The sequence below is a fragment of the Embiotoca jacksoni genome, unplaced genomic scaffold, assembly GCF_022577435.1.
Source record: "Embiotoca jacksoni isolate LCO1_2020_lvr unplaced genomic scaffold, fEmbJac1.0.p SCAF_43, whole genome shotgun sequence".
Lineage (NCBI taxonomy): Eukaryota > Metazoa > Chordata > Actinopteri > Embiotocidae > Embiotoca > Embiotoca jacksoni.
In genome coordinates, this window is record NW_027185396.1 from 352,942 (window position 1) to 375,749 (window position 22,808).

Below are 22,808 nucleotides of genomic sequence, written 5' to 3' on the forward strand. Positions count from 1 at the left end.
ACCTACAGGGACATACATCATTCAGGAGATAGTCCCATGTTTCTGTGTTTGGTAACAAGGGCATCATATGAAGGAAGAACTGAAATACAGAAGTGGGGGCTTCTCCCAGTCCTCTATTTTTGATTAGAGTTTCAACTGTACCACCACAGAAATGGAGGCTGAGCCTGTTCCGCCTTAAACGTGGATTTATCTACATAACATGCACTCATTGGTTCAGGGACTATGTGTTGCACTGGCCACATACATAGTCACACATATGTATTGTTTCCTGACGTCACCATTTCTTCCCCTGTCTTCTGATTGAAGACGAGGATGATGCACACGCTTGGCAAGACTTATTGGCATGTCATTCCTGGATCTGCGCTAGAAGCAATCCTCCCTCTTTGTCTTCTGTCGTGTCACTGGGCACCTTTTAAAATATCCGTCACTCAGCTGGGCTGGAGTGCTCAACTCTTATTCACAATGAATAGAACCCGATCGCTGTTGCAACTTCGGAGTCAATATGTGGAAATGGTACATAACTTATCAGTGCATAATGTGTAATGTGTTGGATTAAGATCTGGTGACTGTGAAAGCCACTAAGGAAAGCCTCGTGTCCTGTGTCAAAGCTGTGTTATACTCATTTGTTTGTCACCTATTTGTATAAAAAGAACATACACAGATATATCCCTATAAACCAATATAAAAACATCCTCACATCTGTGCAGACACAGGAACACACACAGAGAACTGGAAGCATACACAGAGATACCCTCCTCCTCTTCACAAAAATCTGCATCAAAGGGTGATAATCCCATTGACACACACACAGTCTGGAGGATGCAGAGGAAAATCTCTATTTTTAGATCCTGTCTCTTCAAGTAAAATGAAGGAGGAACACTCACTTTGTGCGTGTATTCACTATCACTGTGGCTTCTGGAAAACAAAATTTAGGCACCATATTGCACAGATAATTAGATTAAAAAAAAGGAGCAGGGTGAAAGCTGAATGCAGCATTCAGCATCAAAGTGCAATCCGATTTTCCAGGATGCTGGATAGAAAACGGGCTCCACAGAGGACAGAGAGGCCAGGCACAGAGGCGGAGTGAAAACCTTCATGCGGAATCGTAAAGCATTTCAGGGATCAAACTGTAATTTCAGTCTCAAAAGAGAGTTCACCTACAAGCACCAATACCTGAGAGGCATTAACAGATCGCTCCATGTTGAACAATAAAAAAGTAGGCTGAACATTTTATTTGATTTATTATTTAAAGTATTCTGTTGAATCATAAACTGTAGCTCCTAATATACATTTTCTGATATGTGTTTACAGTTTGAGGGATAGTGTTTTATTTTCTATGGGACACCAATAGACTGGTGTCCACAGCCAAAATAGAAAATTAAATAGATGTGGTTATGATTATTGGTGCCATATTGTACGAGCACTCCTTAATTCAAAGCATGTATGTGCATTCATGTCTCTTCCTTGCCAATTGGTCCTTTTGTGCTCACCCGTCTATATAAGCAGTAATTTCTGCATCTTTTAACGACACTGATGATGGATTCTACGTGAAACTTATGTATTTTTACCCACAATAACTTGAAGTTTATTCACCTCTGAGTGCCGTTATTCTCTTTTTGTAGATAGAAACAAGGAATGTGTCTGGCACGTAATGTTATGTAAAAATGAATCTTGAATGACACCCAAACAATGTAATTTAGTCCTTGTGAGTGCCATTGTTATGTCTTTATTGTACTGTACAGCGTTTGTTGTCTGAACTCATGGCTGAGCCAACAAAATCCTAATCTCAATGTTTAATTTTGACGTTAATGAGTTCCAAACTCTGCAGCAAGTAAGTCGCTGACAGACGCTCTGTAACTCCAACCTGTTGTGTGTGATTGTCCCTCAGCTACCCAGTCATCCTGTCCATAGAGAACCACTGCAGCGTTCCTCAGCAAAAGAAGATGGCCCAGTACCTGATTGAAATCCTGGGTGACAAACTGGACGTGTCCAACATCAAAGCCGATGAGACCGGACGACTGCCGTCGCCAGAAACACTCAAGGGCAAGATCCTTGTGAAGGTAAAATAGGAATGTGGATATACCATAAAGCAATCCGAAGTAAGTGACTGATTCTCCTCGTTGAGCGGATTCAGTCCTCAGGCAATTATCTCTGCTCACTGTTTTATTATCTGGAGTGTGAACCTCACAGAACAACTTCAAAGGCAGGAGAGGGTGGTCCGATTTGAAGCAATGAGATGAGAAAGTGTTTGAAAACGGCTTGGGACAAGAGAAGGAAAAACAAAACAAAACTTGACTGAAGGAATTTATAGCTTGAAAATGAGTTTATGCACTGTTTGTGTGTATTAACAGCAGACTGCTGGTTGGCTTATTATCTGGGCATTCAAACCTGTATTATTACGAAGAAAACAATTCCCTGAGTCCAGCGGACCACAGATAATTGAAAGCCATATTGGTAATACAACTGAAAGCGAATGTTAGTTAAAAAAAGTTTTAAGTTTTAAAAATATGTCTGATTTAATGCAGTCTTAGACTCCCTGACTGCAAAAGTATGATCGCGTTTTAGCTGGGACTGATGGACATCCAACCAAGCTCAGCCTGAGGCTGACTGCAGGGCCTGTCCAATATGCTTTTCTACTTTTTTTGTTGTTGTTGTCTCGCTCGAAAGTAGTAATGTGTTTATGTGTTTGTTGTGGACGTTCATTTTGTAATTCTTGTGATTTAACATCTGTTCATCACATCAACACCACAGCCGGAAACTCCCGAAAGATGTTTACAATTTGAACTTTGGGTCACCTCTGGAACATTCCCCAGACTAGGCGGAAAACACATGAAGTGTTTTGCAGTACACTGCCCCTCACAATTTAATTTATTAATATTCACATGACAATATACTTACAGATATATTATTCAAAGGTAAGGCAGCACTGGAGAGTTTTTGCTGCCACAAGAAGTTCTTATACAAACAACAGTATACAGTGGTGTGAAAAAGTGTTTGCCTCCTTCCTGATTTCTTATTTTTTTGCATGTCTGTCACACTTAAATGTTTCAGATCATCAAACGAATTTAAATATTAGTCAAGGATAACACAAGTAAACACAAAATGCAGTTTTTAAATGAAGGTTTTTTATTATTAAGGGAGAACAAAAATCCAAACCCACATGGCCCTGTGTGAAAAAGTATTTGCCCCCTCCTGTTAAAACATAACTGTGGTTTATCACACCTGAGTTCAATTTCTCTAGCCACACCCAGGCCTGATTACTGCCACACCTGTTCTCAATCAAGAAATCACTTCAATAGGACCTGCCTGACAAAGTGAAGTAGACCAAAAGATCCTCAAAAGATAGACATCATGCCGAGATCCAAAGAAATTCAGGAACAAATGAGAAAGAATGAGTCTGGAAAAGGTTATAAAGCCATTTCTAAAGCTTTGGGACTCCAGCGAACCACAGTGAGAGCCATTATCCACAAATGGAGAAAACATGGAACAGTGGTGAACCTTCCCAGGAGTGGCTGGCCGACCAAAATTACCCCAAGAGCGCAGCGACGACTCATCCGAGAGGTCACAAAAGACCCCACAACAACATCCAAAGAACTGCAGGCCTCACTTGCCTCAGTTAAGGTTAGTGTTCATGACTCCACCATAAGAAAGAGACTGGGAAAAAATGGCCTGCATGGCAGAGTTCCAAGACGAAAACCACCGCTGAGCATAAAGAACATTAAGGCTCGCCTCATTTTTGCCAGAAAACAGATTGATGATCCCCAAGACTTTTGGGAAAATACTCTGTGGACTGACGAGACAAAAGTTGAATTTTTTGGAAGGTGTGTGTCCCATTACATCTAGCGTAAAAGTAATACCGCATTTCAGAAAAAGAACATCATACCAACAGTAAAATATGGTGGTGGTAATGTGATGGTCTGGGGCTGTTTTGCTGCTTCAGGACCTAGAAGACTTGCTGTGATAAATGGAACCATGAATTCTACTGTCTACCAAAAAATCCTGAAGGAGAATGTCCTGTTCGTGACCTCAAACTGAAGCCAACTTGGGTTCTGCAGCAGGACAATGGTCCAAAACACACCAGCAAGTCCACCTCTGAATGGCTGAAGAAAAACAAAATGAAGACTTTGGAGTGGCCTAGTCAAAGTCCTGACTTGAATCTTATTGAGATGCTGTGGCATGACCTTAAAAAGGTGGTTGGTGCTGGAAAACCCTCCAATGTGGCTGAATTACAACAACTCTGCAAAGATGAGTGGGTCAAAATTCCTCCACAGCGCTGTAAAAGACTCATTGCAAGTTATCGCAAACGCTTGATTGCAGTTGTTGCTGCTAAGGGTGGCCCAACCAGTTATTAGGTTTAGGGGGCAAACACTTTTTCACACAGGGCCATATGGGTTTGGATTTGTTTTCTCCCTTAATAATAAAAACCTTCATTTAAAAACTGCATTTTGTCTTTACTTGTGTTATCCTTGACTAATATTTAAATTTGTTTGATGATCTGAAACATTTAAGTGTGACAGACATGCAAAAAAATAAGAAATCAGGAAGGGGGCAAACACTTTTTCACACCACTGTATGCATGTTATTATAACTATATAATATAACTTCACCAGATGCTCAGTAAAGACAGGGGCACCTTGCCAGTAATTAGCACGCTAAGTACTGCTCAACCAGCTGTTATGCCAGCACTGTTACCTGTGTGTACAATCAGCACAGTGTTGTCAACAAAATGTAAGCGCTGAAAGGAACGCTGATGAGGTCCATGGTGGCTTTTTCATTGGCGTGCAGGCACACTGTGGATATGGGGGGTCAGTGTATTATCAGCCACAAAGTGGTGCTGCAGACCTCTGTCTCAATGATACCGTGATTGAGAGTGATTGTTAACACAGGCCAAACTATCTCACTTGTTAATGAAAAATCAACGGCCAAGGCAGTCGGAGAGAGAAAGGCCATCTGTTACTAGAATATCAACCGCTGAAGCCATACACCCTTACGTCTACCTCCTCTCATCTCCAATTCTTAATGAGAGAAATAGAAAGTGCAACAGTTACTGGAAATGGAGGGATTACCTGACAGACAATGTTAAGACAACCGTAAAAAGAAGGGGATAACAGGGTTCCGTAGGGGCTGGGAGAACGACAGCCGACTGCGTTAGAAGTGTTTCCTTGAGAAATAAATGACATTTCTGCTGAATGGCTCCTGCTGCTGCATCAAAAAAAACCTGTCCTAATTGTTGGCTAGTTCTTTAGCAACAGGCATTCAACTCATCATCATAGAAAGTCATATAAACAGGACAGGTGAATGGTCCTACCAGTCATACCACATCAGATATGATTGTGGCGACAAAACATGGGCGTGCGTTCAGCTGACCTGACTTTCACTGTTTATCAAGTCAATTTTCTTGATCTACTTGTATCTAGTGGAGCGAGCAGGGAGGCCCTGCAAGACCATATGAACGGGTGGAAATGAATGCTTCAGAATGATGATCATGCAAAAAAAAAAAATGGAAGAACACCGGCCCTCGCAGAGCAGGATGCAATATTTTATTGAGGGAAAAACAAACGGACACATTTCAATGTGGAAGATGACCTCTGGCTGAAACGCGTCCATTTGTTTGCCTACAATAAATTATTGCATATTGCTCTGTGGGTGCATTTTCTTTAGCATGTTCATCATAGCTGTGCACCTATCTTCTTTTCTGATCTGTGAGTTGTGCGTGCCATTTTTCTGCACTCTTTAAGAACAATGAACAACCATGACCAAAAAGAAGTTCTTTGGCCGTAAACATATCAGATTTGAGTGAAATAAATACAGATTCTTTTACCAACACAATTTGATCATTTATTTCAAATTGTTTGTAAGCCATACAATTCTTATTATTTCTAAAGCTTCCCCTGAATATGAATTGGTATTAAAATGTGAAATTCTACTGACAGGGAAAGAAACTGCCTGCCAACATTGATGAGAACGCAGAGGAGGGAGACGTGTCGGACGAGGACAGTGCTGATGAGATGGAGGAAGACTGCAAGCTGATGAATGGAGATGTATGTACCTTGTTTGGTTTCTATCTCTTTATTCCACCAGAACTCCTGGCAGGCTTTGTGTCCTCGTGTCTGGTCAGTGACATATGAATTTTGCATGTATTTCTTGTTGTTGGAACTTAGCCATGTTGACTGAGTGCTCTCCTCTCCTGCCTTTCTGTTGTTTATTATTTACTGTATATCTGTTAGACTGCTATCTCTGCTGTTTGCTTCTCTTTGTCGTCTCTCCGTGGGCCTATTTGTTCTCATTTCCTACTCTTCTCTCTTCCTGTTTTTTTTCCATTTTCCCACTCTTCAACTGTTGTTTGCTTCTTTCAAAGTGGAAGGTACTGTATTAAATGCTCGTCCTCAATCACCGCCGATATCTCATCTGTTCTTTCTCATCCTGCTTGTGAAAGTTGAAAGACCCAAAAATGCTTTTACTCTTTTACACAGATTCTCCATCTGGAACCAAACAGGCACATTAAGAACAGAAAATATCTGGGAACAATTATATGAATTGTATAGGCTGGGAAACATTAATAACTTGTTGTGTATGCGATACCTATTTTTCTGAAAAACTATATTGAGCTATGGCTCAGCAGTAAGTAGAGGTCTGCTTGCTTTCAGTTACAGCGATGCTCATTATAAGAGTGACAAAAATTTTGGCTGGGCACTGTGGCCATTGGTTGATACATCCACAGCTAACATTGCAAGGATAGGCTCATGTTGCAATTGTTATATACCATTACATTTATATTACTACTAATTTATCAGGTTGCAATGGATGTTGTCATCATTTGTGGGTATTTTTTCCACATTAGGTTGTTCTTGGGTAATTTTGAACAAAAATCATTGAAATCGAGTGCAATTAATAAGTATTGAATATTTTATTCAATATTTGTCAAATATATACATTTCTGTCAGGGTGGAAAAAACCCTCTGAAACAAGAAAACCAAGAGACCAATAAGAATGCAGCATACTGTGCACAATCAGAATAAAGTGTTAGGCTTTCAGTTAGTATGATATATATCAATCCAACAAGGAATATAACATCCTCCTTCATCAAATCAGATGGACAGGACTGACTGGACCAAATTCTACATGAATAAAAGCTCAATAGTGGTCCTGTACTTTCAGTTCCATGTGTGCTAAGCACTCAGACAATGAAATTATTCCTCTGGTCTCAATACTGGTGCTTTATGGATACACTCTGCCACCGTGTGGTCGAACCGAGCATGTGCATATTATTCCATCTGAAATACTGTGCAGTGACCTCTCCATAAGGAATAAGCACATCCTTTCATTTATCATCCTTCATCAGTGTTTTTTTTTATTGCTTCTAAGCTCAACTTTACAACCATTCATGTTATCCTCACCTGTTGTGTCATGAACAGCATCACTATCCTCCTTGTAACTGTTCCCTCCTCCTTCCAGACGTCAGCCGATAGGAAGCAGGTGGAGAACATGGCTAAAAAAAAGCTTGACAACCTGATGAAAGAGTCCAAGATCAGAGACAGAGAGGACCCAGACAGCTTCACCATCGCAGCCATCCCTTCTACTGGGAATCCCGCAGACAAAACTGGCAGCAAGGTAAATGCAGACAGAAAGTGACCTCAGTCTGTGTTTACACAGTGGCTTAATAAAGGCTTATTACTCTCCTTTAATGCTGCAAATTCAAGTAAAACAATCCAACAGCAATAAGCACTAAGCACACAGAGTGGAGGAATGATGAGGTCTTGGGTCACTACTTCATAGATAGATTGATTGATAAATGGATATTTATTGTCTTATGGCTGTTGAGTTCAACTTCCACTGAGCTGCACTGAAAATCAAATGATATTTTCAGTCGTAGCTGGAGAAAAGACTTATTAAAGTGAACTGCAAACGAGCATGTTAAAATAAAGAACATTTCAATTTCAAAATGCTGTATATTTTCTATCTTTCATGCTTTTCTGGCTTGCTGCAAGAACAATGCATTTCCACATTCAATCCCAATGGTTTCCCAGCTTTTATCCAGACTTTTATTTTTTATTTGATTCTGTCTTTGATTGCATGTTTGAAATATTATGTTGTCTTGTATATTTTATGAACAGCAAACTGCTGACTACACATATTAGTACAAATGAAAATGAACAAAACTAACAGATAGTACTTTTGCATTTAACCACCAATACAAACTTTGATCAGCAACACTTGTGATACTATAGCAGCGGAACATTTTGTCTTCTGATTTGTTGGAAGGTGTGGATTAATTTGTGGAGTAACTGAATAGTTTAACTTAAAACCAATGATGTAGGTGTTTATTTGCATTTTTAAATGAATGCACCAGTACTATACAGTAGCTAAAGGAAGCTGAAGATCTTGGAGTTTGGGTTATTTGTGTAACCACCAAACAACAGCAACCAAAACTACTATTACTTTTTAATGTGTATTGTATTTAATCTGTAAGTCCAAAATCAAGTAACAGTAGGAAGAGGAAAGAGCCCCACATTTCTGATGCTCTCATCGTCTCTCCCGCAGAGCTTCACTAGATGTTGACATCATGACGTGTTAGCTAATTTAGTTTCTGTTGCACTTTGTGGCATTTTACCTTTTTCAATACACTAACTCTTCTAAAAAAAAATCTAGTTCATGGCTCCACCATGTATGCTGGAGGGTTTTTTTTAATTTGAAACAGCCACCCAAAGTTGTGGCATGCAGCTGACCAGTGGTATAACTTTATCACTCGCTCAGTCAGTCAGTGACAGACTTCTATGTTTATTAAGCTGGCCCTGCTATTGCCGTCCAGTTAGAAACTTTTTTTTTTGTCATGTATTGAAATTTTGTTATTAATTTTGGGCGTTTCTACCCACACTTCTGTATAATTTGAACATGGATATTTGACAGCACATAGATGTAAATGCAGTTTTTCAAACCTTCTTGTTGAGCTAGATGTTACCGAGCTGTGCACACAACAATGAGGCTCAATAACAATATTCTCTGTTTTTGCTCTGCTCTCAGGGTAAAAGTGAGGACGGAACGGACACAGCAGACGAGTCTTATCCCAGCAGCAACAAGCGCACAGGCCGCTCCTTCATGGGGAGCTTCTCTAAACGCAAGGTTAGCCTTTTTATGTCTTCAGTTTTCTGCATGTTCGTCTGTTTGTACATCTATCAAATCTTCCATTTTTCTTTTTGCAGAGTTTGCAGTACTGATAAAGTAGACTGGACTTCTTCCATGTGAATGATTGGTTGTCGTATCGCCACTAAATGCACCCATAGTATTAGATTGAAACAGTCGATAACAACAGTTGAAATGGGAAAATGAACCAATAAGAAGCACAGCTTATTTAAGCATCCATATTGCAAAAAAACATTTAAGAATTTGAAGTTGTCTTTAAGAAGTACATTTTTAGCTGATTATTAGAACTCTTGAGATACAAAGCATGGCAAACATGCATATGTATGACAATGCATTACTGCTTTTTATGCTGTTTTATATGCACATAAACTACAACCTCGAGAGGTTAGCTGAAGCGTACAACCTCTTGGCAATAATTCTGGTATTAGTTGGTAAAATCCAAAATGGTAATCCTTCAAGTCATTTTTTAAGTAAAATGCCGTATTGTGTTTGATATTGTGAACTAAATAAACAAATAATTGGACCTTATTGGTCACACAGACTAAAAAATATTTTTAGATTTTTGATGGGTATTTAAAAAATTTAAAGAAATGAATCATTAGTTACAACATTTATAATGTGCTGCTCTAGATTTGATATCCAACAGATTTAAGTCTCCAATTATAGTGTTCTGTACACTTTTGTTGTCTTGAATCTGGGTCAGATGAAATAACATTTTAAAGCATTCAGGATACTGTGACATTTTAAAAATCTCTTTTTACGATCTTGAAGACTGTTCCACATGAAGAGAACTCTGTCACTGATTTTCTTTTGTCCCTTTGTTCTGCAGAAAAAGACATCCAAGCTGAAGAAGACGTCAAGCTTTGAAGACACAGATACTGATCAAGAGAGCACAAGTAGCGCCTCCCGTGCTCCTTTGCACCACAGCAAGTATGCTACAGACACACAAATGTGCGCACACACTCACACTTCTCGTACAGTGTTTTATACAGACAGGAATGTGTTGTCTTTCCTTACATGTTAACGTAGAGTTTTCATATTGCATAGAGTTGCTATTTTTGTGGCTTACCGTGAATCTGGCTTCGCCACGGCAGAACAAGAGGTGTGTCGATTAAAGACGCGCTTTTTCAGTGCAATTTTGTTGTCATAGCGCTCGCGGCTTAGCCAGCTCAAACCAGGTGTAATTGCAATGCAGCTGAAGGAGAGCTATTTCATGGCTTCCAGTGGGCAAGAGCACAGATGAACAGACCTATCAAAAATCCCACAGACTGCTGTGGTGAACATCATGTTTGTTTTACATTTACACTTACATAAATAATAATAAATACAACATGTTTTTAAATGTTAATGCAACTTTCCTATTTACAACCCCAATTCCCAGAAAAGTTGGGATGCTGTGTAAAATGTAAATAAAAACAGAATGTAATGATTTGCAAATCACACAAAACCCATATTTTATTGCAGACAGACCAAAGACAACAAATACAATTTTGAAACTGAGATGTTTTTTGTTTTATAAAAACTACATGCTTAATGTGAATTTGATGCCAACGACACAAAAATGTGATGTGATCAAATATGCCATCCTCGACGCCCCAAAAACTGCTTCTTACACTGGGCAGCAGTTCTCACAATACCCAAGAAGGGGCATAATGTTAGTTACCATAAATTCAGTGATTACGAGCCTAAATTGGACGAGTATGTCAGTTTCCTCCCGCGTAGAGTTAATGATACGCCGGTTTGAAAGGAATGAGAGGAGCTGATTCGATTGGCCATGACTGAAGTCGGCTGTAACACACCTTTTAATTATCCATTCCTCCTACTTTACCACTGTGCCACGCTGTGCCTCAGATGCGCTTGTGTTCACCACACCTACATGCACTCCCAGCCAATAGACTTGCGTTTGCACTGCACCCAGATTTCTGAAAATAGAGCCATGTAAGATATTTTGAGGATAGTAAATGATGGATACCCAAAATGATCCTTTAGCTAAATGAAAATAAAACAGTTTCTTATTATCCCATCTGAAAATTTCCCAACCATTTATCTTTTAATCTCAGTGCATGCAACAGAAATCTAAGAGGGCAAAAAAAAATTACACCATAAATCCAATCTAAACCAGTTTTTACTTCACCTTGATGGCAAAACATCGTGAGGTCAAGGTAAGATGGGATGAAGAACCCATAAGGACTTCAAAAAAGACACCTGCAGTGTTAAGATAATTCAACTTCACTTACTAAGCAATGCAATCAGGCCACGGCAGATGTTAACGACATGGTCTGTCTGGTGAAACAACAATTCTAAGCAATTGGACAACATATTATTTTGCATTCTGTGTTGTCTCATGGAGGCTGTATAAACATGAACAACCTCGCACATGAAATCCCAAAACACAATAACAGGCCCCAAATAAATACATTATCCTAATCAGCTCAACACTGCTGTGTGTGTAGCTGATATGATTTCCTAAACGATGACATGTCTGTCTCTTTGCAATGGTTTTTTTTTTTATCCAGCAACTCAAAGTACAATGACATGTTTTGTTTTTGTTTTTTTTGTTACTCGGCTACCTATTTCCACATTGTGTTAGTTATAGCCTCCACTAATGATTAGAGTGGTCACGTCCGTTATAGGAACACATAAAGGAATTATGTGAATTGGTTGCTCATGCTCACCTTCCTCTTATTTACCAACATGATTTCTAATTATATGATCGGATAAAAACAATTGTTAAATTCATTCAAACAGGCATCACATGTTAAGCCGACAAATCTACTACTGTACATGTCATGATTCCATACAGACCAAGTGATGTGATGCATTAAATGTTAAAACCACAGGTGAATTGTAGCATGGCGTTATCTGCTTTTCTCTTCTAAGCATTTAGATAATTCAAACAGCTCTTATTATGGCTTCAACTTATATTCTTTGTATACTTTTTTTTAATAAAACAAGAAAAATTCTGTCATTAGCAGTATTTGTTTTTCCACCTAAAGTTGATACCAAAACTAAAACGGCTTCTTTCTTATAGAAATCTTGAAGCTGTTTTATATGCTTTTTCATCTCGTATCTTGATAACTGCAACTCTCTTTATAACGGAATCACAAACACATTGGTAACGCCTGTTATTTTCAAATGTGCCCTACAAATTTGATTTGTTTTCACGTGTACATGTCTTCTTCTGTAACCTTTGACTTTTGTGTTCTTCACAGAAAGAAGAAGACCATGAAGTTGTCCAGAGCTCTTTCCGATCTGGTCAAATACACGCGTTCTGTGGGTCTCTATGACATTGAGGCACAAGGTGAGCAGTTCTGTTCACTCTGTACAGTTGTTAGATTTAACTCAAACAATGGAGCACTGATAGCACAATGCCAACTGTACAATAGCAACAGTGAAATATCTGGGTTTTGACACTCACTTTTAAATGACAGTGATTCTTAGTTTAGTGTGTAGACTGATTTTAATATTCAAGTATCCAAAAACCATCCAATTTTGAAAGTTGAGATCAAACCGTCATTCCGATTATTAGACTTTTTCATTGATTCATTTCTCCAACAATGTTTTTCAATTGTTCCATTGAACAGATCACTGTGGTATTGAATTAGACAATTTTAAAAACATATGTCCACAACATTTTAAAAAAATCAGCAGGTGAAATCATCATAAGTCCCTCTGACCTAACTTAAAAATAATTTTAATTGAATGGAAGTTTATCAAGTCTGATGGAGAAAAAAAAAAGATGTCTCCGTGTTATCTGTGGCAGCAAACTGCAGCTGGCAGGTGTCATCGCTGAGTGAGACTAAAGCCAGCCAGGTGATGCAGCAGAAAGCTCTGTCCATCATCCACTTCAACCAGCGACAGCTCTCCCGCATCTACCCTTCCTCTTACCGCGTGGACTCATCTAACTTCAACCCTCAGCCCTTCTGGAACACCGGCTGCCAGCTTGGTATGAGCTTAACTCCACCCACTGTGTGCCTTATGAACCATTATGATTTCCTTCAAGACGTCTCCCAATCAGCTGCTGGCAGTGTTGCAGACGCCTTTGTGCTCCTCTCCCAGCAGCTGTTAGCAGGAATATTAAAGTAAAATGTTGAGCCTGCTGACAATAATGAAGTGAAATGCTTTTGATTTCAGTTGCACTCAATTACCAGTCCGAAGGCCGGGTCCTCCAGCTCAACAGAGCCAAATTCTACAGCAATGGCAACTGTGGCTACATTCTCAAACCTGCCTGCATGTGTGAAGGTCAGCATATACAAAGAGTCATTCATGTAATTTTAGTTGGAGAATTGGAAGCTCACTGTTTACATAGACCCCAGAAATTTCTTCATTTTCTAATTTTAGCTTTACAAGGTCAGGCATTTTTTTGTTGTTGTTGTTGTATGTCAGAGGAAAAGTATAGTAATATATTTATTTCAACTCCAGTAAATTGTTAACGTGACACATTACATTGCAACATGAAAGACTTGATCTTTGCACCCATTGCATTTTTTATATTATTGCAATGATTGATTCTATTTGATTTTTGATGATTGGTTGGATACCAATCGCATCAGCACCATTTGCACCAGGTGCAATTGCACCATTGTTTTAGGTGTATACATGCATATACGTGTTTAATTTCTTTCTTTCCTAGCTGTATATACGTATATTTATGATTTATATGTATATTTATGTATGTCTCGTTTTTTTTGCACACTGAGAGCTGAAGTTAAAACCAGAGTCAAATTCCTTGTATGTGTTAACATACCTGGCCAATAGAGCTGATTCTGATATATTTTGTTCATTTTATAAATGTACAATAACGGAAGGATTTAAAATAAACAGTTCACTTCCTTTCTACCCACCTCAGGTGCCTTTAACCCCAACCTGGAAGACCCACTGCCCAGTCAGATGAAGAAACAGGTGGTGTTAAAGATCATTAGTGGACAACAGCTGCCCAAACCCAAAGACTCAATGCTAGGAGACAGAGGAGAGGTAAGACACCCATGTGCAGTTGTAATGTTTCAGTAAACAAACACACTAAGTGATTGAGTACAATTACTTTTACTGGGAAAGCATTAGCAGAGAATTTTACACAGCAATGCATCAACCTTTACCAAGTGTAGATGAGGATTTTTTTTTTAGCCAATAGTGTATTCTTAAATTAAAAAAACAACTGCCAAACCAAGACGTAATTGAATATCAGAGCAAGTGGTTTGTATAAAGTGATCTCTTCATGCTGTATCATGTTTTTCTGTCAGATCATTGATCCCTTTGTGGAGGTGGAGATCATCGGCCTTCCGGTGGACTGCTGCAAGGAGCAAACCAGAGTGGTGGATGATAATGGTGCGTTGATTGGGAGGTTTAATCTGTCTTCATAAACTTTAAAAGAATTGTAAAATTATTATAAAAACCACCTATCATACAGGTTAGGATTATATCTGCTCGGTACCATAAAAACACCCATTATTGATTAATAGTGACTAACGCAATTAAAAATTTATTATTTTCTGATATTTATGATAAATAATTAGATTTTACTGATTCAAATTAGTAAAATGATTGGGTGCTTTTGACTCAGACAGAGCTTTCTGAGACTGGACATCATGTTTCACTTCAGAATGCCCTAATAGTCCTGACGTTTTATTCAAAGATTCAAGGAATCCTCTGCCAGACGCAGCGAAGCAGCCCCAAAGCTTTGTTTTTTTGTCTAACTGGAGCTTTTTGGTCACAGACAAAAAAAATTAAGCTTTGAGGCTTCTTTGTTGTTTGTTTAAAGGACATTCTCCCAGAAGCATTGTGGCTTATCAATACATATTGTGGCAAATTCCATTCATTTTTTAAAAATGTTTTCCTCCTGGGTCTTCTTTCACAGAGCCCAGTGATGCTCAAAAAACGACGCATGCTGCAATCAGACACTGATGTTCCATAACCTTGAAATTCTGCTTGTATCACTCTGGAAGTTTTTCTTGGATCTTTTTTTTTTTTTACTATTCGCATTATTCTTCTACTTAATCTGGGGTCACTTTTCTTCTTGCAGCCACATGCACGAAGGTTTGGCTACAGTCCCATGAACCCTAAACTTTTTAATAATATTTGCAACTGTGGTCACAGAAAAATCAAGCTGATTGAGATGGTCTAATAGCCTGTACCTTCAACATGCTTGCATGTATAATTTTCTTCTCAGACAGCTCACTCCTTCCTCTGGTTCAATTTCAGTGTGGTGCACCAAACAGCAAATTGGCTTTTTTTCTTCATTTAGATAGTCCAGTAAATAATAATTAAATGTTGTGAGGATTTCTGTGACACCATTATAGCAGATAAATTATGTCTCATAAGTCAAAATATATTTGGGAATATTGTAAAGAAAATGATAAACATCTCAAAAATAGTTTGCAACTATAACTAGTCACAATGCATTCGTAGATGTGCAAAATGTATCAGAAATGGTCAAGTGAAACCTAATAAATCGTAAAGGGTTGCTGTTAGAGAAGAGATTAAATAAGCATCCTGCTGTTCAGTTTCATTTTAAAACTGTAAAACTTTTTGAGCAAAATCAATTAACTTCAATGGGCTACTTTACTGCTTGTGGGGGCGAAGTTCAACTTGGGTGAACTTTGACACACGAGGGAACAAGGCCGGAGAAGAAGCTAGAAAGTGAAAAATAGAGGAACCAGCTGTGTTTCATCATCCACTAAAATCTTGCTATGCCTTCCAAAAGAGGCAAGTTTGCAGTCAGTAAGGTCGACTGGAAGTTAGCAAGGCGGCTAGCTGACAGAGCAGCTGTGACAGACAAGGCCTACCGTGTTCCCAACTTATTAGCATTTTATCAGTCAGCTACAGTGGTTTCTTAATAATCAAGTGCCAAATACTGCAGCTTTAAGCTGATGGGGTCCAATTGACTCCCATTAAAAATTGACTTCTCTCCTATGTCACAAATCTTCCAATGAGTCTAATGGTCACAGTTGCTAAATTTGAGTCCTCTAATAAGTGTTCTGGTGGTAAGTTTTGGCAATGTTGAAAATTTGACTTACAATAATAATAATAATAATAATAATAATAATAATAAACTTTATTTGTATAGCACCTTTCATACAAGAAATGCAGCTCAAAGTGCTTTACAGCAAGAAAATTGCATGCTGTGTTTCACATAAAAACAAGATATAAATGAACATTTAAAAATATAGAAAATAAGTGAAATGCATCAGAACATAAAATACATGAGAACCAATAAAATGCATAAGAACAGATAAAATGCATAAAATTGAACACAAATAGAGTTAAAATATAAAGTAAGCAATGTGCATTTTAGAGGTGCGGTAGTTCAAGTGCAAGAGAGCTTCAAGAGCAGTTAAAGGCTGATGTAAAGAGATATGCTTTGAGCTTTCTTTTAAAAGTATTAACTGAGCAGCTTCCCTGATATCTAACATGAAATTTGTTCCACAGCTTTGGAGGTTAGCTGTCAAAAGCTGAATCCCCAATTTTCTTTCGGCTGTTTGCTGGGAACCTCCAATAAACCAGCAGCAGATGATCTCAGTGTTTTTGAAGGCTCATAGTTAACCAGAGAGTTGGAGCTGTGAGGGCTTTCATGTCTTGTGGTCCATTAATTGACAGCTCTCATTGATAGATGGCTTACCTTACCCTCACAGTGCAATGTAGCTGAAGTAGCTAATATTAGCCCATGATTGGACTGGTCCCTGTTACCGCTAAGCTAGTGTTCGCTTTAAGTTTGCGGTATTGGAGTGTGTTTCCGGAGTGTGAAAGACAACCCTGCACACTCCTTATTTAGAAGATTATCGTCTTCCTATTCATTCAGATCTGTGCCTTTCCTGTCTATCCTGTTTCGCTGGGCTTGTTTTGTTCAATTCTGCAAGGACATGTGGATTCATTACACTGGATCCCTTGCAGGTGTTACCAGGCTGTAAAACTGAAAAGTGTTGAGTGGACACTCATTGGTCCCTGACTGCTGACTGCTCCTCAGGTCTTCTATGTGATCTGAGCCACTCATGACATTCAGCTGTTTGCACGAGGAGAGCTGTGGTGTTGTTGTGGTTTGCCTTTGACATGTGATTAATGTGTGTGACGACTGTAGTGCTGCACCGGTGAAATGTGTCACTCTACTCATGGGTGTGTTTGAGCTGCCTGTATGAGTTCTGATCTATAATTGATTAGCGCAGCATGAGGAGATGTGCATACGCAGCACCTCGCAGTCTGCTGTCTCTCTCACAAACAAACCCTGAATAATTGATGAGTGGTGAGCTCGCTCGGATTCTCTCTTGACCCGTCCACTCTCTCTGTCCTCCATCTCGACCGCTCTTTCCATCCTCTCTTTTTATTTTGTCTGACTTCTTTTGTTACACTCCTGTTCTGCTGTCTCACACAATTTTTCTTCCATCTCCTCTCCTCCTTCTCCGTCCTCTGTTGCACTCTCCTCCCTCACCCACCTCCTCTCCTACACCCCTTCTGCAAACCTTACTTGGGATGGCCTCGTAGGGTTCAACCCAATGTGGGAGGAGACTCTGGTGTTCACAGTTCAGATGCCGGAGTTGGCCCTGGTGCGTTTCCTCGTGTGGGATCATGACCCCATCGGCCAGGACTTCATCGGCCAACGCACCATCGCCCTCAACAGCATGATGCCAGGTAAGACGCAGCAAAGCACCTGCTTTTTAGATGGAGCTGCCACCCGTGTCACGTTTCTACGGCGACCTGTAAAAGCTATGTTGTTGCATTTTGTGTCCTGCGTTCCGGTGATATAATTTTCATAGACATGGAAATTGAATTTGCTGAGGGTAAGAAAAATAAGAGGGAATGGTGACGGTTCACTAAAAGTCTGGCATGTGGCATTGTCCTCTTTCTCTGATATGGTTTATATGAAGCAGCTTAACCTGATATGTTTTAAGAATAGTCAATATCAGGATCTCTTTGGCCGACCAGTAATGTACTTTTTTAATGGGTCAGATAAGTATTTTGGAAAATAGACAAATTTCCATGTGTGTTGTGTGCAAGACTGGAATAAGATGTGGTGAACTCAGCTTCGCATGAAAACGGGAAGCAGGGACAAAACAACAAGCCCGGCTCTGTCCAAAATTCAAAAATACCAACAAATTTAAAGCTCATTATTTCAAATGTTGTATTTCAATTGTTTACTCCTTACTGGATATGTACCAACATTAAGGATATTATTACAAATTACCTTAGCGTGATTGTGCTGTAGGCAGCTGTGTCATGAAGGTAAATATCAACCTCGGATCTGACTCATATTGGCAGAAACTATTAAAGGTCTCGAATCTGAGCCCACAAAAAAACCTTGATTAATTGGGAACTTGACATTTTGTACACAGACAGAAACATGTGAAAATAACAACTTGTGGTTTAAGGGGTAGTTACTGTAGCTGCTGGAACTGTTTTCAAGAAGATCAGCCTAGCATCTCCATCGTTTGCACAGGTTGCCAGATAGTTCTTAATAAAGTACAACCAAAACTTGTGTTTAATAACCAAGCCCAGAAAATTCCATACTGATCAAACACAGCCAATAAGCCTTCATCCAAAAACATCCATCTTAATTTGTGGCTTAATCACTGATGAAGCATTTCCCTGAACTCTGAGCAGAAGCCATGACGGTACGGGCTTATTTTTTAAGTAAAGTAAATCAAGTTTCTGTATAGCCTCTTAAGAGATTAGAATTGTTTGAATTGTAAAATTGTTTGTCTCACAGCTTTTCTGTGGAGGCTTCAGCAGGATTAATGGAATCAAACATCGATGTCATCTCTATAGAAGTGGAAATGTTTACTGAACTAACAGTTTTCACCACCCAACAGACAGACAGAATAATACTGGGCTAAGTAGCCTCAAGGGACGCCCTACCAGACACCCCGGATTTTCCGAGTCTACGGCCCATTTCAAATGTTACATGCGCTGCAAGAAGATGCCTGTCCGGATGCTGTTTCACTGTTTTCACCTTTAACATATACAGATATCGACCTGCCATAAGCACCTCACGTCTGCTTGGAATTGTTTTGATATTATCATAAACAGACCGATACTATTTTGCTATGTTCATCTTGTATTTTGCTTTTTTGAAACTGATTCCATAAAAGGGATGAGCGTGATTAGTTTATTTCATGTACTGGTATATCTATTACCATGAAGAGTTTTTTGAATTGACAAAGTTTTCTGTGTGGCCCCCGAGCACGCAGTGATCTTCCTATCCATTCAACTTGCATTGAATTTTAATAGTGCTGCCATACAGGAATAAAATGACCTAGATGGAATGCGATGGCGTGTAATGCCGCATTGCATGTTGGGAAAAGGGGTGTCATCTTGTGAAGGAAGGGCTCCTACCACACGATAGTGCCAAGGCCCTTTGGGTAAAAATATAAAAGGTTGAATTGTTTAATGAAGGAGAAAGGATCAGAACAAGAAAAAAGGAGCTTATCAGGAGAAAACTAATTACAATAAAAAGCCACAGTATTTGGAAAAATGAGTTCAACACTGGATTACAAACTCCAATAGACTGCCTTCATTCCCATACTTGGAACTTGGACATTGGAAATGTTCTTGTTTTTGGACTGAGTGCATTTGCTTTGTGTGATTTTAAAAGTTATGAATCCTTTGAAGCACATGAGCAGTTCTGCCCTGGTGACGGTGCATGATATGGAAAGAGCACAGTCACAGTCCAATTATTAAACCAAACAAAATACAAACCTTTCAAAAGCATTCAGCCAATGTGATTGACTGATGGTGACTTGATTTTACAGGCTAGTCCTTCAGTGCGCATAAAAAGGCTTATTCAGCTTTGTGAGCAGAGTCCCGGCTCAAACTCACCAACAGAAAGGAAGCAGGATCCTTGAAACATTATGCATTACCCAAAGTTCATAACTATGGAACATTATCTTCCCACTCCCTATTATATGTGACTTGTCTTTTACCCAGAGATAGGATCTCTACTACTCGACTGATTGATTATCGACCCCCTACAGTTTTATCTTTGATCTGATTGGTGGTGCTGTGATGTTTTTGTCTGTAGGGTATCGCCACGTCTACTTGGAAGGTATGGAGGAGGCTTCCATCTTTGTCCATTTAGCCGTGAATGACATCACTGGTAAGGTAGGTGCCACTGACAAAGCCGTCTGAAAATTTACAAAAAGCTGTTACATTTGTTTTACAAATGGAACAATAGCGTTATAACTTTTCAAAATATGAATGTCTTGAAAGTCTGTACAATAAACCCTGGGACTGTGTTAATTACAATTTATATGAAGTTATTAATACAATTGTATCCACATTTTCTCAATTTTGTTTTCAAAATAAGTAAATAACACTCCTGCAAGAATTTTGCAGTTGTTTTGTTTTTTTATTTTAATTTTTTTTTATGATTTCTGCAATGAAAAATGCTTGATTTTGCTGCAGCTTTTATATATATGTAGAAGAAGAAAAATCGCAGCGCAGTTTGTGGAGTTTTATGTAACTCCTTTGCAGTAAAAAACTGCAAGTTGAGGAAAACACTTGGGATAACGACTGCTTGAGTATGCAGTAGTTATATATGACTATATACAAGTAGTCATATGCGACTTTCATAGGAAGTAATATATGGAATTACTTGCCATTGAAATAAGAATACTGCACATTACAGAAATAGGGTCACAGGGTATATACTGAAAGATTATGATTATGATAAGACCATATTTCTCATTAACCCCATCACTTTTTTGGGTGGGTTGTTTTTTTTCTATTTAATTAGCATGTGCATTGTTTTGATGAGGTGAGGAGAGGTTGAAGAGCCTTGCTAATTGCAAATGATGAGCTGTTTTTGCTGACAAAGCAAGTTTTGTTTTGAAAGGCTTACCTTGTGTCTCAATGTCTCCGCAGGGATTCTATTTAGTTTCCTTTTTACAGAGAAATCACGGGAATTTCGCAAAACTTTAAGCTACCACAAATATTGCGGGGATTGATTGAATTTGCACTAATTATTGTAATAGGTAGGACTGGATTAGAATTCTATGAAAGTCAAGTCAGACCTTACTGCCCAACATCAGCTGGGTGCCCTCATATTTTTGGCCATTTAGTCTACAGAACAATCATGCATTTGCAATTTCTGAGTTGGTCCTTGTCAACATTTCCGTTTAATTCAGCATAAATTTCAGTTGAAACCATTCATATCAGTTTTATTTCTTTATTTACGTTTTTTTTTCTTTCATTTTATCTCTAAAGTAAAATGGTGGTGTTGCAAATGTGGTTCATACAAATACGTGTATATTGACTATATGTGATGTAATTCTATCATTTCAGTTTTAAAATGTTATGAGGGCAGTTGTTGCTGTCACCACACCAGCGTTGACTTACTTTCCCTTTGACCCTTAGGTTTTAATGCACTCAGCTGTCTCCAGACATGTTGTAAATGAGCGCTTTGTTGTTCACATTGTCCTTGCTCTGAACTTCCTCTTTCTCAGCTGTTAGTGTCCCTCCTGTTGCGATTTCTCTCCTGATCCCACCCTACCCCCTTTCTCTCTTTCATCCTCTCCCTCTCTGATTTTCGCTCTCTTCCTGTGTCTGTTTGTGTTTTCAGTGGAACCCTCTTTTACCAAAACCTCCATTTAGAGGCAGGAAATGTTTAGGAGCCCTGAAGCTGCCACTCAAAACTCAGGTGTAGTGAGACCCAGTTGGCCTCTTGCATGAGCCACACGCTCTAACCCTCTTTGCCATCAAAGTGACACACTCCCCCTTGCACACATCCTTCTTGTTAGCCAACTAATTAACATTAACAACTATATGGTCAACTCATGCCTCACATGAGTTATGAGGGCTTGACTTGCCTGCATTGTCATTGAACCCCTCCCCTCCCCCAAGTAGATCCAATGTCATCAAAACAACTGAGAAATGTTAGTCTGGAAATCTGCCTGGCTGCAATGACTTCTCGCTGCTGTTTTTGTTTTTATTAACAGAGAGCATTTTTTTCTTGACTCAAGTTTTTTTCAGTGTGATGCACTGCAGGGTTAAAATAAACCCGGTGTCTTTGAGGACTCTAACACTGCAGCAGTTATAACATATTGGAGCTGTCAAAACCTTGCCCCAGTTTTTGACCTAAGACTGGCTAAAACAAAAAAACAGGGACTTAATATTGAACTTCTCGTCTGCTTATAAGTAAGACTACAAGCAAGTATATGTCGCAGAATGTCAGATTGTTGTTTATTTTGGATAGAAGCTTTTTGGGCCAAAGGAACCTCAAGCAGAAGAACTTGATTTATTGAGTCTCATCTCCTGAGAGCTGAATAACCATCTTGTGCACTTAAACCCATATTTATTTTTTTCACTCAGCCAGAGACCTCTTTTTCTTTAACATCTTGTTATTTTGTCTGTCCTCTCGATCGATGTTTTGTAAGCCATTCACCACAGTGGTCAGCAGTGAGACTATTTGGATCTACTTCTCTCATGTTGTTCTTCCACTTTTGATAACAAGTAATGGAGATTACTTTAGGCGATATAATATAGGTGCTTTTCCACCAGAAGTTTGAGGAACTTTAAATTCCCAAGAATTATTGCCCAGGAAGTTTCCGAGGGGTAAATTATCCATTGTGATTTGTGTTCCTACAGCAGGGCCCTGGAGCAAAGTGAATTAGTCCAATGACCAGTGTACTTGACTAACCAGGAATGTTCACCTCTTCAAAAGTGTGTGAACCTTCAGAAAATAC

General features: G+C 39.0%; 1 protein-coding gene across 1 annotated transcript in view; it reads left to right on the forward strand.

The window, feature by feature from the left end:
- plch2a (phospholipase C, eta 2a) overlaps positions 1-22,808 on the forward strand; it is a 99,345-nt gene that overhangs the window by 69,823 nt on the left and 6,714 nt on the right. Inside the window, exons 9-20 of the mRNA XM_069169097.1 lie at positions 1,889-2,060; positions 5,934-6,041; positions 7,456-7,611; positions 9,022-9,120; positions 9,971-10,071; positions 12,354-12,442; positions 12,905-13,087; positions 13,276-13,383; positions 13,991-14,115; positions 14,382-14,466; positions 17,614-17,760; positions 20,147-20,226. Coding sequence (XP_069025198.1) covers positions 1,889-2,060; positions 5,934-6,041; positions 7,456-7,611; positions 9,022-9,120; positions 9,971-10,071; positions 12,354-12,442; positions 12,905-13,087; positions 13,276-13,383; positions 13,991-14,115; positions 14,382-14,466; positions 17,614-17,760; positions 20,147-20,226 — 1,453 coding nt within the window. The remainder of the gene's footprint in view (positions 1-1,888; positions 2,061-5,933; positions 6,042-7,455; positions 7,612-9,021; positions 9,121-9,970; positions 10,072-12,353; positions 12,443-12,904; positions 13,088-13,275; positions 13,384-13,990; positions 14,116-14,381; positions 14,467-17,613; positions 17,761-20,146; positions 20,227-22,808) is intronic.